General features: G+C 50.8%; 1 protein-coding gene across 3 annotated transcripts; it reads left to right on the top strand.

Moving 5' to 3' along the window:
* The first annotated feature begins 571 nt into the window (after positions 1-571).
* On the top strand, positions 572-14,133 carry SH2B1 (SH2B adaptor protein 1). Of its 3 annotated transcripts, XM_080977685.1 has the most exons (11): positions 584-843; positions 1,735-1,862; positions 3,401-4,329; positions 4,466-4,567; positions 5,860-5,951; positions 6,877-6,983; positions 8,819-9,007; positions 9,194-9,420; positions 10,037-10,208; positions 10,470-10,578; positions 13,003-13,170. In XM_080977685.1, the coding sequence occupies exons 3-11, from the start codon at positions 3,478-3,480 to the stop codon at positions 13,019-13,021; spliced, it is 1,869 nt and encodes a 622-aa protein (XP_080833811.1). In that variant the 5' UTR covers positions 584-843; positions 1,735-1,862; positions 3,401-3,477; the 3' UTR covers positions 13,022-13,170. The 3 variants fall into 3 exon arrangements, with proteins under 3 accessions (XP_080833809.1, XP_080833810.1, XP_080833811.1); XM_080977683.1 differs by lacking the exon at positions 10,470-10,578 and having other exon boundaries at positions 572-843; positions 13,003-14,133; XM_080977684.1 differs by lacking the exons at positions 1,735-1,862; positions 10,470-10,578 and having other exon boundaries at positions 572-843; positions 13,003-14,133.
* Positions 14,134-15,356: the final 1,223 nt, after the last annotated feature.

The following is a 15,356-nucleotide window of genomic DNA, read 5'->3' as shown; positions in this document are numbered from 1 at the left end:
TCCAGCAAACTCATAGAGTGCCAGCAAGGTTCCAAAGACCTGATGAAGGACACTTGTAGCAAAGGGATTTCAGGCTGGTTTCCTTGACTTTTTCAACGCCTGGGCAGATAAACTTACACTGAAATATAATCCATTTGAATGCAGCTACCGTACCTTTGTCCAGCACAAATTAATCGCTTCAGTGGATTCGAGAGAGAAGTGGGAAATCACAATCCCTGAATAAAAAGGCCGATGATTATGGCGAAGCTACAAATGTGCGGCTGCTTATGGATTTTTTAAAAGCGAAAGAACTCTGCACTTGCTCAGAGGCCGTGCACTAACGCTGCAATTCTGTGCACACCTACATGGGAAGGAGCCCCCAGCGAGCGCGGGGGGGGCTTACTTTCACGTAAATGCGCATTGAGTTCCGGAGGATGATGTTGCTGCGCCGTTGCCCCAGCAACGGGACAGAGACATATTACGCCGAATAAGCGCCCCCCCTTTTTTCCCCCTACAACGGTCCGGGAGCCCCTGGTAGCTCTACGTCACTGGTTGCCGTGGTAACAACTTGAACACCTGCACCGACGAGGAGAAGGCCAGCTACGTCAACTGACGCTCCGCGCATCTTACGCGGCCCCTCCAGCGCCAAGCATACGTTCCTCTCTATGGTAACTGGAAGCTTAGAACAACAACAACCCTCGCCCCCTTTTTCCTCTCAGCGGATGACGAAGACGGATATTAAAGGAAGAAAATAAAGTCACCTGACCGAAAGGGAACCCGGAGGCGGAAGTGACGTGCGGTGGACTGGGAGAAAGACGGGGACAGACAAACCCTTCCTCCTGGAAGGGATCCGAGGCCGAGATGGTAAGTGACAGGCGCGCGGAGCCAAGCGGAGCCCCCCCCAGCGCCCCCCATCCACGAAGAGCCTCCCCCCCAACCGCAGCCCCGCCTCCGCCCTCTGAGGAAGGACCGCTCGCTCCCGCGCACCCGCTTCCCAGGGAGGGGGCTGCCAGGTCCAGCCCCTGACGGGGCTCCGTGCCTTCATTAGGCTGCGCGCCCTGGCCCGCTCGTTGGGGAGCCGGGGCCCGCCGGACTGGCCGGGGCCTGCCTCCGAGGGCGAAGCGGGCATCGGATCGCCCTGCATGACTCCCCACAACCCTCGGCAGTCTTGCCAGGTTGTGCCTCTTCCCTTCGGGGAAGAGTGAAGCTGCCTCCCGCAGAGCTGCCAGCTTTGCGGGATGCTTAAAAAGCACGAAAGAGCTCTGAGAGGTAGGAGGCTGGTCGGCTTAGAGAGGCATGAGGAGGTGCCCCCCACCTTCCCTTCCCTAATTCGGTGCACGTGTATATGGGAGGGAAATGTGCTCTTTGCACTCAGCTCTGTGTGGCCAGCTCCGTGCCTTCAGCAAGTAGTAGCGGCCACTCTTCTTCCCGCCACCAATCCCTTAGTTAGGGAATGGTCCGTTAGTGGTAGAGTAGGCAGTTGTCATTCCGAAGGTCTCCCGTCCAATCCCCTGCACCTCTAAAGGTTCCCCAGGCTGCCAAGACTAAAAGTTCTGTCCGTCAGAGAAGAGAAGTATTTGCTGTGCTGGACTGTTTCTTTCCATCCTTTTCCCGAGTCCCCATGTGACATCCTTCTCCTGAGAAACTGCCATTTCCAATTCTGAGGTTAAGAGGCTCTCCACAGAGGACTTCCCTGAAGCTTGCACCCTGTTTTTCACCAGTTAGATCATGATGCTATCCTTTCTCCATTTTCAGTGCCTTGCATTCATGGAATTTCACATTCAGAGGAATCAGCATATTGGAATAGGCAAACTGAATAGCATTTACCCTCAGTTTAAATATCAGATGCAGCTGCAGGGAAGAGCAATTGGAAAAAATAACAGGTACTGGAAATGGTACTAAAGTCACTTGAACTTTTCCAACATGGTAAGAAGTGGAGCTTTGGAATGGTTTCTTCCCAGTTGAGGGCTGGGAAGATTACACTTCACTGTCCTCTGTAAGGTGGGACGTTGCTATTTGTAGCAAAGCAATTTGCTTCTCAGCAGGGACGGGTTTAACTTTTGAGAGTTAGTCCTGCTATGGACAGGGCTCAACTCATGAAATCTTACAGTAGATAGATGCAGGTGTGTGACTTTGACCATGAGCTTACTGAAACTTGCAGATACGTGTATGTGATATTATCCTATTGGAATGCAGGTGAGACCTCTTGTTACACCCTTAGGTCTCTGAAAGTGCACTCTCAGGTTGAAAGCACCTTCCATGTAGAAAGGTTGAAGGTTTTTCATGCTGAGGTGTTTTCAATCAAGCAGTTTCCCCCACAAGCATTCTGTAGTAGTTCAGCAAGAGGTATTTACCGTGTAAGTACAGCTGGTCTGATTTTCAGTAGAAGGTATCCTTCAGTCACTTATTCCAGAGGTGATCCAATTCCAGTCTTGCATGATGCATCAATTCTTTAAAAAAAAAAAAAGAATCCCCATGGTCCACAAATGCATGTAAAATTCCAACGTTAGAGTGAATATTCACAATGTTTTTGCAGTGATCCTGAGTAGGCACTCTTGAACTTTTCAGTCATAAGTAGTGCCCTGCAAATTTAGACCAAGGTCCGTCCAGCATTCTTTCTAAGGATTCCAGTAATCAGTAGATGTAACTTATCCTCCAGAAGTTTGCCAGCAGCCCGTAAGTGGGCTGCAGTCTACTTTATGCCCACCCATGCATTCTTCACTGTCAGAACTGAGCTGTAGCAGAATTTGGCCAAAATCATGTTGTTGATTTTTGCTAGTCATGAGATTCACCAAACTGTCACAACCTTATTATTCATTCCTGTATTGAATAATTGTTTAATGCCACTTTAGGGATAGATATCTAATTCTGTCTATGAATTAGAGATTCACTCTGAGATCTAATTCTGTCCCTGAAAAAAGGTGATCTGCTCTCTGTCTTCAGAGGGGTTAGATGCTTAATTCAGAGCTTAACACTGAATCTTCAGGAAAGCATTGGTTTGTAATTTACCTAAAGACAAGAACCAAGCACTCGGCTCCAGATTTGGCACCTCCAATAGTTTCCATTGTTTTCTAATTATATTTGCTGGACTGCATCTTGGTTGCTTCTGTAATGCCATGATTCTCTCTTCTTTAATTCCAAAGCAGTCTTGTGCATTTAGAGTTAGGGTTGCCTTCTTTGTGAGAGTCTTCTGTTATATGACTTGAGATGTTACCTATAAAGTTGCATATTACCGCTTGGGTAAGTTACTCAGGTCCTTAACAGTGTTATTGAGCTCTTACTCATTCCTGCTTGTGAGTGGCTGTATTCTTCCCTAAAATCCCCTTTTTTTCTTCCCTGCATCCGGAACAACAGTAGTAACCCCGTGAGGTTGTTTGTTCCTCGTATTTTCATAACGGTCTCTCCGTTTCTCCTTCTGCAGGTCACAAGGCCACTAGTTCCGACAGCGGCCCAGTCCTGGCGCTGGGTTTGTTGTTACCCGGCCCCACCCGGGCAGTCATGAACGGGAGCGCAGTGCCCCTGTCGCCAACCGGGGGAGGGATGGTGGGGGAACCCGCCTCTCTTCCCTCTCCGGGTTGGCGGGAATTCTGCGAGGCGCACGCTCGTGCTGCCGCGGTGGACTTTGCCCGCCGCTTTCGGGCCTTCCTGGGTGAGAACCCCCAGTTTGCCACGCCAGGAGCTGAAGCTGCCTTCTCTCGCCGCTTTGCCGAGCACTTCCTGGAACACTTTGAGGCGGAGGTGAGCCGGGCCTATGCCAGTGACTCGCCGCCCCGGTGCGACATCGCCCCCTTCACCGGCTGCTCCTCCGCACGTGACCTCTCCGAGACATGCAGCGACTCCTCCGTGGCCTCCCCTGTGGAGCCTCCCCTGGGGCCGCCCTCTGGCCTCTCCAGCAGCCAGTCTCGTAGCTCCGAAGACGTTTCCACCGCAACAGCCGTGACGGCCACCAAACCAAAGCTGAAGAAGCGCTTCTCCCTGCGTAACGTGAGCCGCAGTGTCCGGGGCAGCGTCCGGGGCATCCTGCAGTGGAAGACCTCGACCGAGTCGCCCCCTAGCAGCGCGGACGGGGCGACCACCGGCGCCAACAGCAATTCCAACTCTTCAGGGGGTGGCGACTCCGAGCGCTGGACTCACCGCTTCGAACGCCTGCGGCTCAACAAAGCCTCCCCAGCCACCCTCCGCGTAGAACTGGCCAGCGTGCGGCGCGAGGGCCTGCTGAACTACATTGTGGCCGACGACGGGGCAGGCGGGGGCAGCCGGACGCGCTGGCAGAAATGCCGCCTTCTCCTGCGCAAAGCGGGGAAGGGGGAGGGGGAGGGTTACCTCTTGGAGTTCTACATCCCACCAAAGGTGAGCCATGGGTCACTGCATCAGGGCGGGGGGGAAGAAATCCCGGGCGGGGAGAGCCAAAGGATTACCCCACGCCAAGATTCCCAGCACTGAGGGGCATCGGCGTAACTGTGGCTCTCCCTAACTTAACCCCTAGGCATCCAAGCCGCGGGTCAGCATCGCCTGCTCTTGCGTAGTGGACGTGCGGACAACGACCCCCTTGGAAATGCCAGACAAAGAGAACACCTTTGTGCTCAAGGTGAGGAGAAGAAAAATATCAAGGTTGCATAGGGGCAGAAAGTTAGTGGCTTCGTTTTGTGAGCCTGGTTTTTTAAAAAAGTTATTCAAGTAGGTACCAAAAAACACCAGCCCTAAACCTTAAATGTATTCCGTGATAATTGGAGCCATAATGAGTTAATTTGCATATTTGCTTATAATAATATTAACACTTCTCAGTGAGAGGATGTGTCCCCATTCTCTGCCTGGGCTACTTTCCCAGAGGAAGTCCCTTCCACCAGCAGCTAAGACAGCTGCAAGGGTGGGGAACCTCAGGCCCAAGGTCCAGGTGCAGCCCTCTGTCTGGTCCCTGGGACTCTCCCCTGCAGGCTGGAAGGTCCTGCCTAATGCCAGGAGCTGTATCCGTTGCCCACCCGGTTTTTGTCTGTCGGACGTCTCCAATCACTGACATGTGGCCCCCAGAAAGCTGCCCATATGGGCGTGCAGCCCCTGGGCTTGAATAGTTCCCTCACTTCTGAAAGGCAGACTGGCTGGAGTGTGCATTCAGCCCTTGCCTACTTTTCTCCTTGCTTCTCACTTCTGGTGGGATCTGCTGCTGCCTGGTCCCTCTCTAGCAGGACCTCGCTAGCTTTGGCAGGAGCTGCTGTTCCTGAGCAGACTCATGACAATTCCCCAACCTTCTTTTTCTCTTGGTTTGATTTCATATGCTTTGTCATATGCTTGGTTTGCTTTCATATGCCTGGAGGCCAACCATGACATCTGTGTGCTTTGAGAGCGAGAAGGGTATGTGGGTGCTTTGTGATTTATTTATTTTTGCATGGTAAAAGCACAGCAAATGGGAGGGGGGTTCAGTCAGCATGGTGTAGAGGGGCAGCTAAGGTAGCTGATAAAGAACGTGGGACAAAGGTCTCCTTAAACACCTTGCCAGCCGTTGCTGCCTGAACTGACTTGTTTCTATTGAGGGCCAAAACATGTAGAGGGAGGCCTCATTCTCTTACTACTGTCCATGTAGTCAATGCTGAGTTACATATACCAAGTGTCTGATTCAGTATAAGAATGCTTTCTATCTTCTCAGCTCTTGGAGAAGGTTTTTAACTTGAGCATCATTTGGCTTCAGCAGCTCTTGTCATTCTTGCACAAAAGGGTTAGGAAGCAGTTTACTGATTTTCTCATGGTGACATGTTTCATTTTTTCCCTTGGCTTTTTGGAGGCACCGGAGGGCTGTGGGGGGCATGTTCTAGGAATAATGAGCCCCTCCACACCCCCCAAAACATAATGTGTCTATGGCTGTTCCCTTCCCACTCTACTTCACAGCTGTCAAGCTCCTTGGAGTACATCCTTGAGACGGTTGACTCGCTGCAGATGCGCTCCTGGTTGGCTGACATTCAGGAATGCATGGGCCTCGGGTAAGTTGCGCCAGGCCGTGGGAGAGAACCAGAGCTAGGCAGCAGAGCACTTGCTGGGCCTGTGAAAGGTAGCATCCTTAGCAGTTAAAGGGATCCCAGGTAGCAAGGCTAAGAAAAGCCTTGCTTGCTTCCTTTCCCTGAAAATCTGGAAGAACTGCTGCTTCTCAAAGAAGGCAATCCTGGGCTATGTGGACCTGTGGTCTGAGATAGATTGACAGATAGGACAGCTTCATACTTTACATGAGAGCCTTTAGGCAGACGAGAATGGGAAAGGTCGGCTAGGCATGCCTTGCAAACTTTGCCCATGCTAAAAGCATAAACCAGGGATTGGGGAACTTTTGGTCCACCAGATGTTGTTGAACTGCAACTCCCATATTGGCCACAGCCAGCAAGGCCCAGTGGTCAGGGCTGGTGGGAGCTGTTGGCATCCATCTCTCTCAAGAGACAATGGAGTGTGCCTCCGGTTTGGTGTTAGCGGCACCAAAGTGACCTCTCGGGGGGGGGGGGGGCACAAGCCTAGGCAGTGTGTAAGGCAGTCCTAGACAAGACCCCCAATCTCAGCCTCACTGATGTGGCCCAAAGGAAAACAGAGCAATATGTTTGACCCCAGCTTGGCTCCAGGAGCTGCTGGAAGGAAGCATACAAGGCACCACCCAGCTGCCTTAGGGACTCCACTCCGTATTTGTGTGGAGTTTATCACTTAGCTGTAGTCTAGCAACATCTGGAGGGCATTGCACAGGTTTCCCCATCCCTGAAGCAAGCAGCCAGACCAAAGCTCTAGCATGTCCAGTGTTTCTGTTTCCAGTAGCAGCCCAGCATGAGTGTGATAATCCTTCCCTGCTTGCCCCCCTGTATCTGATACTGGGGAGTATATTGGCCTCGGACACAGATGTTTGGTTTTGGCTAATGGCACTTGTCTCCACAGAGAGAGCACTGACAGCCTGGAACAGCCATGTATGAACCACTCGGAGAGCATGCCCAGCCGCGAGCTTCCCATGGTGCCGAGTGAGAGCAGCGATCAGCTCAGCCAAGGTCTGTTGCATTCTCTCCCACCCCCAGCAGAGCCCCAGCTTCACCCCTTGGAAAAACGATGCTGCCACGTTGGGGAAGGGCTGGAGATCAGTTAGCCGAGCACATGCTTTGTATGCAAAAGGTCCCTGGTTCAATCCCTGGCATTGCCAGGTAGGGCTGGCAAGGCCCCTCCATCCAGCACTGCCAGGAAAATGAAAATGGCTATTCCTAAACCTAAGCAGATGTAGTAGTACAGTGGTACCTCTGGTTGCAAACGGGATCCTTTCCGGAGGCCCGTTCACAACATGAGCAGAACGCAACCTGCGCGGGTAGTGATTCGCCACTTCTGCGCATGTGCATGACGTCATTTTGTGTGTCTGCGCATGCGCGAGCGGCGAAACCTGGAAGTAACCCTTTCCGGTACTTCCGGGTCGCCGTGGGACGCAACCTGAAAACGCACAACCTGAAGCAAACGTAACATGAGGTATCACTGTAGTCAAGCGGCATTCTGCCTTACCCTTCTGGTAAAATGCAAAGCCATCTATTGCAGCAAGATGATAAAATTCTATTTTTGCATTAATGTTTGATCCAGGAATGGGGAGTCTGTGGCCCTGTTTGTGTTCATTTCACCACAACTCCCATCATCCCTGACTATTCACCATATTGGGCGTTGGAGCCTAACCATTGAGAGGGCCGCAGGTTTTTGTTTTTTATTAGATTTATTGGATTTATGTGCTGCCCTTCATCACAAGGTCTCAGGGCGGTTCACAAGACAAATTTCCCCATGTGTGATCTAGTCTTAGAGGAAAAAGCTGTAGTGCCAGCTTTCTACGCTTTCCAACCTGAGGTGTTTTCTTCAGAGGGGCCGAGTTCAAAACAGGAATGCACACTAACTCCGTATGCTATTGCAAGCTCCTTGAGAGAAAGGATGGGGTGAAAAAGTAATAAATGAAATAAATAATAAAAAAACTTTATAGAACAAAGATTTCTACATACTAATCAGAACTGGCTTTGTCTCTTAAATAATGACACACTGTGTAGTATACAATGACATATCATCACTGTTTTATTAATTTTTGTTAGTCTTTCGTTTTTAGTTGGTTTAGGAAATCTTGTATACAGTTACATGGCATTTTTAAATGTATTTCACTTTTCTGTGGAGTTTAAATGTATTTTATTTTGTTCTTTTTTTAATATGGTCTGTGATCTGTAACTGTTTGATTCTATTCCTAGAGACAGAGGTTTGGGAGAGTGTGACTTCTGATAATAGCTTTTTCCCTTTTGTCAATTATTGATCTTAACTCTTGTTTCTGTTTGTTGATTTGTAATAAATCTTGTAAATCAGGCAGGAAAATGCTCAAGTTCTCCCTACCCCCTGCCCAACCATTTCCTCTCTCAATCTAGTCACCTATTGGTTGCTTAATTATATGTTAAAACAATGTATACAGCATCAGCCATAAAGCTGTTACTCTACTGTTGGAAGGAAAGGCCAGTTTTAATACTTCAGATTTTTAAAAATCAAAATTTGGAGAGGCAGGAACTATGCTTTCTATGCTGTATATATAGTGGACAAAATGTAGCCTTGACAAGGAATCGCACAATTTTTTTTGGTGTTGAGACACAGGAAATAAGCAGGAAGAAGAAAATAAAGAGAGAGAAGAAAAAGAAGAGAGAGAGAAAGAAATAATAAATAAACATAAAAAGGGCTTCCAATTTTCCATTTGCCGCTTACATAAGAAAAGGCTATCTAAGACATTCAGTCCATGATAACCTCGGGAATTGCACAATGTTTTTTGAAGCTGCCTTGGTGTGCTGCTTGTGACCTGGCCTGTTTGTCCATCCTCTCCCCTCCCCAGGTGCCTATGGCGGACTGATGGAGCGCCCCTCCGCCTCCATGTCCCCCAGCTCCGTCTCCATTGCTGCCTCCCACTTTGACTCAATGGAGCTGCTGCCTCCCGAGCTGCCACCTCGAGTGCCGATTGACGAAGGGCCGTTCCCCATGGGGCTCCTCCACACGACCTTCCCTGAAACCCCGGACACCACAGGTAATGCCTTGGAGTGGAGTGGCGTTCTCTCTCTCTCTCTCTCTCTCTCTCTCTCTCTCTCCATTCTGAGAGAACGGGGATGGGGTGGGTGTGTCTGACGGACTCAAGAGTGAAATCTGCGAGCGAGACTTCAGAATTCTCTGAACCGGCTTTGGCAGACGGCTCTCGCCTCTCTCCCTGCTCCAGGTTCCTTCCTTTTCCAAGGGGAGCCCGACCCAGGCGGGGGAAGCCTTGGCGACACAGAGCACCCTCTGTCTGAATACCCCTGGTTCCACGGCACCCTGTCCCGCCTCAAAGCAGCCCAGCTGGTGTTGGCAGGGGGAGCCAGCAGCCACGGCGTTTTCTTAGTGCGGCAGAGTGAGACGCGGCGCGGGGAATACGTCCTGACCTTTAACTTTCAGGGGAAGGCGAAGGTGAGCGCACGTGCGCGGGTATCTGGGCAAGCCAGCGTGGCGCAGTGGGTCAGTGTTTCGGACTAGGACCTTGCAGACGAGGGTACTAGCCCCCACTTAGCCGTGCAGCTCATTGAGTGACCTTTGGCCAGACCTCCTCAGCCTTGTTTTTAGGCTGTAATTCGGCAGATGAGAGCCACATACAACGCCTTGAGTTCCTTGGGAGGGAAAGGTGGAGTGTGAATGTGATTACCATAGATTCCGGCATATTAGGCGACTGGGTGTATTAGATGACCCCCCCCAAATTGGCAGCTGCAATTTGAGGGTTCATCTTATAAGCCCAGTCGCCTAATACGCTGGGCAGCTCTGCACCGGGAGAAAGTCGCCCGCTGCCCGCTGCTGCTGTTTCAGAGCTGCCGCAGCATCAGCAGGGGGGGGGGAATCTGCTCCGTACCGCCCATACCCAGCGTATAAGACGACCCCCGACTTTTAAACCTCTTTTCCGGGGTTAAAAAGTCGTCTTATATGCCGGAATCTACGGTAAGAAAAAGAAAGATGGTGCCAGTTGTGAGACAGGGTGGGAGAGGCTCAGGCACTTGACGGGACCTCTCTCCAGGCCTCCTTCTCTCGCCACCAGCACCTGCGCCTCTCCCTTAACGAAGACGGGCAGTGCCGGGTTCAGCACCTCTGGTTCCAGACCATCTTTGACATGCTGGAGCACTTCCGGGTCCACCCCATCCCCCTCGAGTCGGGCGGCTCCAGCGACGTGACACTCGTCAGCTACGTGGTTGCTTCGCAGAGGCTGCACGGTGAGCGATTCAGAGCCCCAGGGAGCCCTGGGCTAGGAAGACCATTGACACCGTTGCCAATCCATGCCATGCTCCATCTCCCCCCCCATCTCCTCCCATTGTGGCTCCAGACACATTTCCTTCTCCCCCAGATTCCCCGCCCCGAGTCTTCTGCTCCACACCGCGCAGGGGCGATGACCCCCCACCCCCTTCATGTCCACCGCTCTCCCTCTCTTACCCCACCCCCAATCCCTATTTCTGATGTGGGCATCTCTGTCACAGGCCGGGACCGGGCTGGGAGCCGAGCGCCGGTGTCTGGGTTCAGTGGGGACCCCGACTCGCCCCCCAACCTCATCTCCATCCTTGCTGCCGCCTCTGCGGGTGACTGCGTGTAAGTGTGCCATAGCTACCACGGGAGGAAGGCAGAGAGTTGCGAGCGTGTGTGTGTGTCACAGCCCCCACGCCATAGCCCATCGCTATCCACGGGTCATGCAGATGTGCGATGCCCATAACCATCCACTGTGTCTGTGACACCAGGTAGGGGGGAGATTTCAGAGGGAAGAGGCTCCTCCTGGCATCTCCAGGTAGAGCTGGGGGTGCGGGGAGATTTCTGCCTGAAGCCCTGTTGCCAGTTTTTGTAGCAACACTGAGGGAGATGGACCAATCGCTTGCCTTGTAAAAATCAGCTTCTTACATTCCTTCCCTGGAGATGGGCTTTAGCCGTGGTGACCATGTGGAGCTTCACATGTTACAGGATGTGCTGCCAACCTCGTCTTTCTGGCAGCTTGTCCTGTAACATATAGAGCTTCTCTGTGCTCCCTTACAGCCCTAGTTTGCAACTAAGCTTATGGTATCCTCTGTGCAATCTTGATTGTGTTGGATACAACAGTGCTTTGCCAAATAGCCCAATTTGTTATTTAACATATCAAGAGCAAACAGTTAATAACAAGGCCCCAGTAGGACATAGTATTGCTTTCTGTTCTGCTGCTCATCCCCCCAAACTTTCTCAGCAACCAGATGTGGCTGCTAGGATTCTGAATTCGATGGCCCCCAAACTCACTTTAGAGTAAAGGCATGTGCCATGAGGAAAATTTAGGGCCAAGGAAATGCAGCCATAATTCTGTCTGGCGCAATTAAAAAGAGCCTACAGACTTGAGAAGGTGTCTGCCTACATAGCATGAGAATTTTATTTTATTTTTTTAAAAAGGTCGCTATGCTGGCAATTAAGCCAAATCCATTCAGTTAGTTTTTGTGGAGGAATAAGAGGAAGCCATCACACACTTTTCTTTCTTTTTCTGAAATTCCTAATGAAGCCTAATCAGTTTCAGCTAAGCAATATTATATAACACCGGCAGCTCAACAAATGCTCTAGCCAAGCCAGCTGCCAGGCCTCTAGTTCTGTGTCACGACCAGGTAAAGCCTGAAGTAGGTCTAAGGCAGGGATGGGGAGCCTGCTTGGCTCCAAATGTTGCGGGACTGCAGCTCTCATCGTTCCTGAGCAATTGGTCAAGTTGATGGGAGTTGGAATCCAAGTACATCTGGGCGGCCACAGGTTCCCCATCCGTGGTCTAAGGGAAAGAAGGAGAAAAAGGCTTAGACGCATAGGATATTCAGAATTACACACACACACACACACACACACACACACACACACGTCTCATTGCAAAGATTCTGCAAATACTGTCTCTGAGTAATGCCAGAATGAATTTCTGCTCACAAGCAGACTTTGGCATTGGTTGCAGAAACAGGGATCTTGGAAGGCATGATTCTCAATTTTTTTTAAAAAAAGTTTTATGGCAATCTGGGTGTGAAGATGAGAATGAATGTGTGGGCAGTGCTTGGTGAAAATTGCACAGAGGAGCTGGTAGGAGTCATTGGCCAGGATGTAGAACAGTTTTTGCCAACCTTGGTAGTCTCCCAGTGTTTGGCACCTCAGCCCAGGACTTGCAAGCAGGTGCTTCAGGGGCCAGATGCAGCCCCTTGGCTGAGGGGGGCAGATAGATGCCTATTCTAATCAGTTAACATTCACATGTATTTCCTGAGATTTCTTGAATCGGTCAAAACCTTAGCTACCGTTATTGCAAATACAAAGGAATAGACATAACCACAATAAACATTTTGCACTGAGTATTTTGTAGAAGTAGAATAAGTTACAAAAAAATAAACAAATGAATGCCACTGTGTAATTTTGGACAACTTTTGGCAGCACTATAAATTGGCTTTCTTGGTGCAGGGCAGAGTTTGGATATTACTGTTTTTTAACGCAAAGAGTATGCACAGCCAGCCCCAAGTCATGCCAGCCTGTCTCATCCCCACACAGCTGCCCAGCAGTTCTCCCTGTGTGATTTCATCAGGCCACAGTGCATGTAACATATGACAGTTTTCCTAAGTCGCAGTTTCCCCGCAATGTGGCATCCTCCAGATGCGGTTGGATTCCCAGCTCCCAGGAGGCCCAGCCAGCATGTCGAGTAGACAGGGGTAATGAGATCTGCACCAGGTTAGCAAGGGTTGCTCTAAGCCGCATCGAATGCAGCGGTGCCATCTAAGTTCTGATGTGTGTTGTCACCCTTTCCCAAGCATCGCCCAGAAGATTGTGCTCAAAGTTCTCTAGCTACTGGATGTAGACAACACTGGAGTTGCTGCGTTTTTAGAAAAACCTCGTTGGGGTGGGAGCCCCTTGCTCTGGACTGGACATTGGGGGGGGGGGGAGGGCTCAGATAAATCTCTGTGTCCGCCATCCCACATTTTGTCTTAACCCCGGGCCCTCTTGTCTCTCTTTGTCTGTCTGTCTGTCTCTTTTCTCTTCTCTCCACAGAACCGAACACCTGTCGTAACCTGCCGCCGCCTCCGCTCCCCCCAGCTCGGCCGCCTCTCGCTCCCCCTGACCGTGGATTGCCAGAGTGTGAGGGGCAGGCGGAGGAGGAGGGCCGGATGGTGGAGCCAGAGGTGGACGAGGCAGCGGCCACAGGAGGAGGAGGATCCCTTCCCCTCCCGGAGGAATCGGAAGGACGAGCCCGGGCTGTGAACAACCAGTACTCGTTTGTCTGAGCCCCGTGAATGTGAGCCAGAGAAAGACGCGAGCCCTTCTGGTGTCCATCGCCAGGGGCAGACCTGGCCTTGGCCCACGGGTGCGAGATGGGCTTGAATACCCAAAAGACTTCTATGCTTCCCTCCGTAACCTTTGCGGGGGTGAGGACTGGCCTTGCCCTCACAGTCCCATTCTCCCCCACCCCGCCGTCCCATTCCCTTGGGTATGGAGCAAACCCCACTTCCGCTTGCCCCGAAAACATAGGTACGAGACCCTCCTCCTGGTTTCGTGATCCCAGCTTGCGACAGATTGGTACGCACTACTTCTAGCCCCGCCTTGGGTACTAAGGAAACGGGCCTGCTCTTCCTCCTCTTCCCTTCCTCTTCCTCCTCCTCCCACCCCTGTGCCCAAATATCTGCAGTTGGGCAGGAGTAATAGCTCACTGTAAACACTACATGGAGTGGTGGGTGGGAGCGGGGTGGTCTGCCCTTCTGACTCCAGACACAGTCTTTTGCACCCCTGCCCTTCTTTGCTGAATGTATGGAGTCTCCGAATGTAACGTCCTCCTCCTCCCCATCTCCTCTCTTGGGGCGATGGGGAGGGTGAGGCCAGCTCCCTCTTCCCTGGTTGGAAATATATTTATATTCTTTCGTCTCTCTCCTTCTTCTTCCCCCTCGCCCCACCCACCCCGGCTTGGGGACTGGCCACGCATTATAAAGCCTACACTACCCCAGGTAAAATTTTAAAATGTTATGAATATACACCTTTCACAGGTACTGTCCCCTCCTCTTGTTCCTGCTGCACCCCTCCCCACCCCACCTTAAGATTTATTTTTCTACTGTGGACTAGGTGGACTGCTCAGGCCCTCTCTGTCTCTTCAATTCTCTCTTTTCTTAAAATTTGCGCTGAGGTACCGTTTGTTCATCTGTGTCTTTTTTGTCTTTTTTTTTGATTAATTTTTTTTGGGGGGGGAGAGTTTGTATGAAAATAAAGGAAATGTCATTTTACCTTTTAAAAGAAAAAATGATTTGAAACAAACACACAATAATCCTCCCCATACACTACACACTGGACCTTAAAAAGAAAAAAGAAAAAGTGGGGCAGGAGGAGAATCTCTTTCCTTCCGGATGATCCCTGTAGAACTTTTGTAATAGGAACCAAGAGGAAATGATGCCACTTCCCTGTCCCTATCCAGCACATGTGACCCATCTAGTGATGCTTAGCAGCGTTCATATAGTGCCTGGGTGCGCTCAGAGTGCTTCGCAGATGTTGTGAAGCGGTAGAACAGGCATAGGCAAACTCAGCCCTCCAGATGTTTTGGGACTACAACTCCCACCATCCCCAGCTAACAGGACCAGTGATCAGGGATGATGGGAACTGTAGTCTCAAAACATCTGGGGGGCCGAGTTTGCCTATTCCTGTGGTAGAACCACTTCAGGCTGCAAATTAAGGACATAATTTTCTAATCCTCTCTGGGATTGTTGTTTAAAAAACAGAAGCAAAGCAACAGCAGGTAGAAAGCTAGCACAACAATAAATCAGCAGAGCTGCAACACTCTCAAGATGCTTGGGTTTGTTATGCTACCTTGGGGTGGGGGCTGGGGAGTTGTGGAAGCATTCAACAATGGCAACAACCACCTGCAGTCAGAAGTGGTGTGGTGTCATTAGCTGCCTATGTAGACCAGGCCTCAAAGAGACCATAAGGAAGGTCATATTGCAGCTGGAAGCAGAGGTGGCGGGACAGAGAGTGCCAACTTAAACAGAGGTTGCTCAGTGAGGTTGTGGCACCAGAGGCCAGTTTATAAAAAAAGCATCTTCTGGCTGCTGGGCCTCCACTAGCTCCCCACCTGAATGAAATGATGGGAAATATTAGAGTCAGAGAGTAAAAAAGCAAGAAGCTGAGGTTTTTTTGTGTAGTTAAAAGTTACCTACAAGGTCGAATAGCTAGGAGGCTGATTCTTGAAAGCTGTACTTCAGGAGATTTGGGCAGAGGGTGACTATGGAGGTAAGAGGTGGACCACCCCATCTGCTTGATTCTGCACCCACTACCACATTCTGCAGTCCTGTATGGTGGCAGCATAGTCTGTAGATCACAGCTGTGCTAATTACAAGGGCCTGTGATAGATTGTTGGTTGTCTGGTA

The sequence above is a fragment of the Podarcis pityusensis genome, assembly GCF_964106645.2.
Source record: "Podarcis pityusensis genome assembly, chromosome: 13".
NCBI classification, from domain to species: domain Eukaryota; kingdom Metazoa; phylum Chordata; class Lepidosauria; order Squamata; family Lacertidae; genus Podarcis; species Podarcis pityusensis.
This window is presented reverse-complemented; position numbering and strand designations above follow the sequence as displayed.

What these genes read in the sequence shown, in the direction of transcription:
- SH2B1 (XM_080977684.1), top strand. Translation starts at nt 3,478, where the DNA reads ATGAACGGGAGCGCAGTGCCCCTGTCGCCAACCGGGGGAGGGATGGTG. An exon ending in AGAACACCTTTGTGCTCAAG is followed by an intron (nt 4,568 to 5,859) that starts GTGAGGAGAAGA and finishes TCTACTTCACAG; the next exon opens with CTGTCAAGCTCCTTGGAGTA. An exon ending in TGAAACCCCGGACACCACAG is followed by an intron (nt 9,008 to 9,193) that starts GTAATGCCTTGG and finishes TCCCTGCTCCAG; the next exon opens with GTTCCTTCCTTTTCCAAGGG.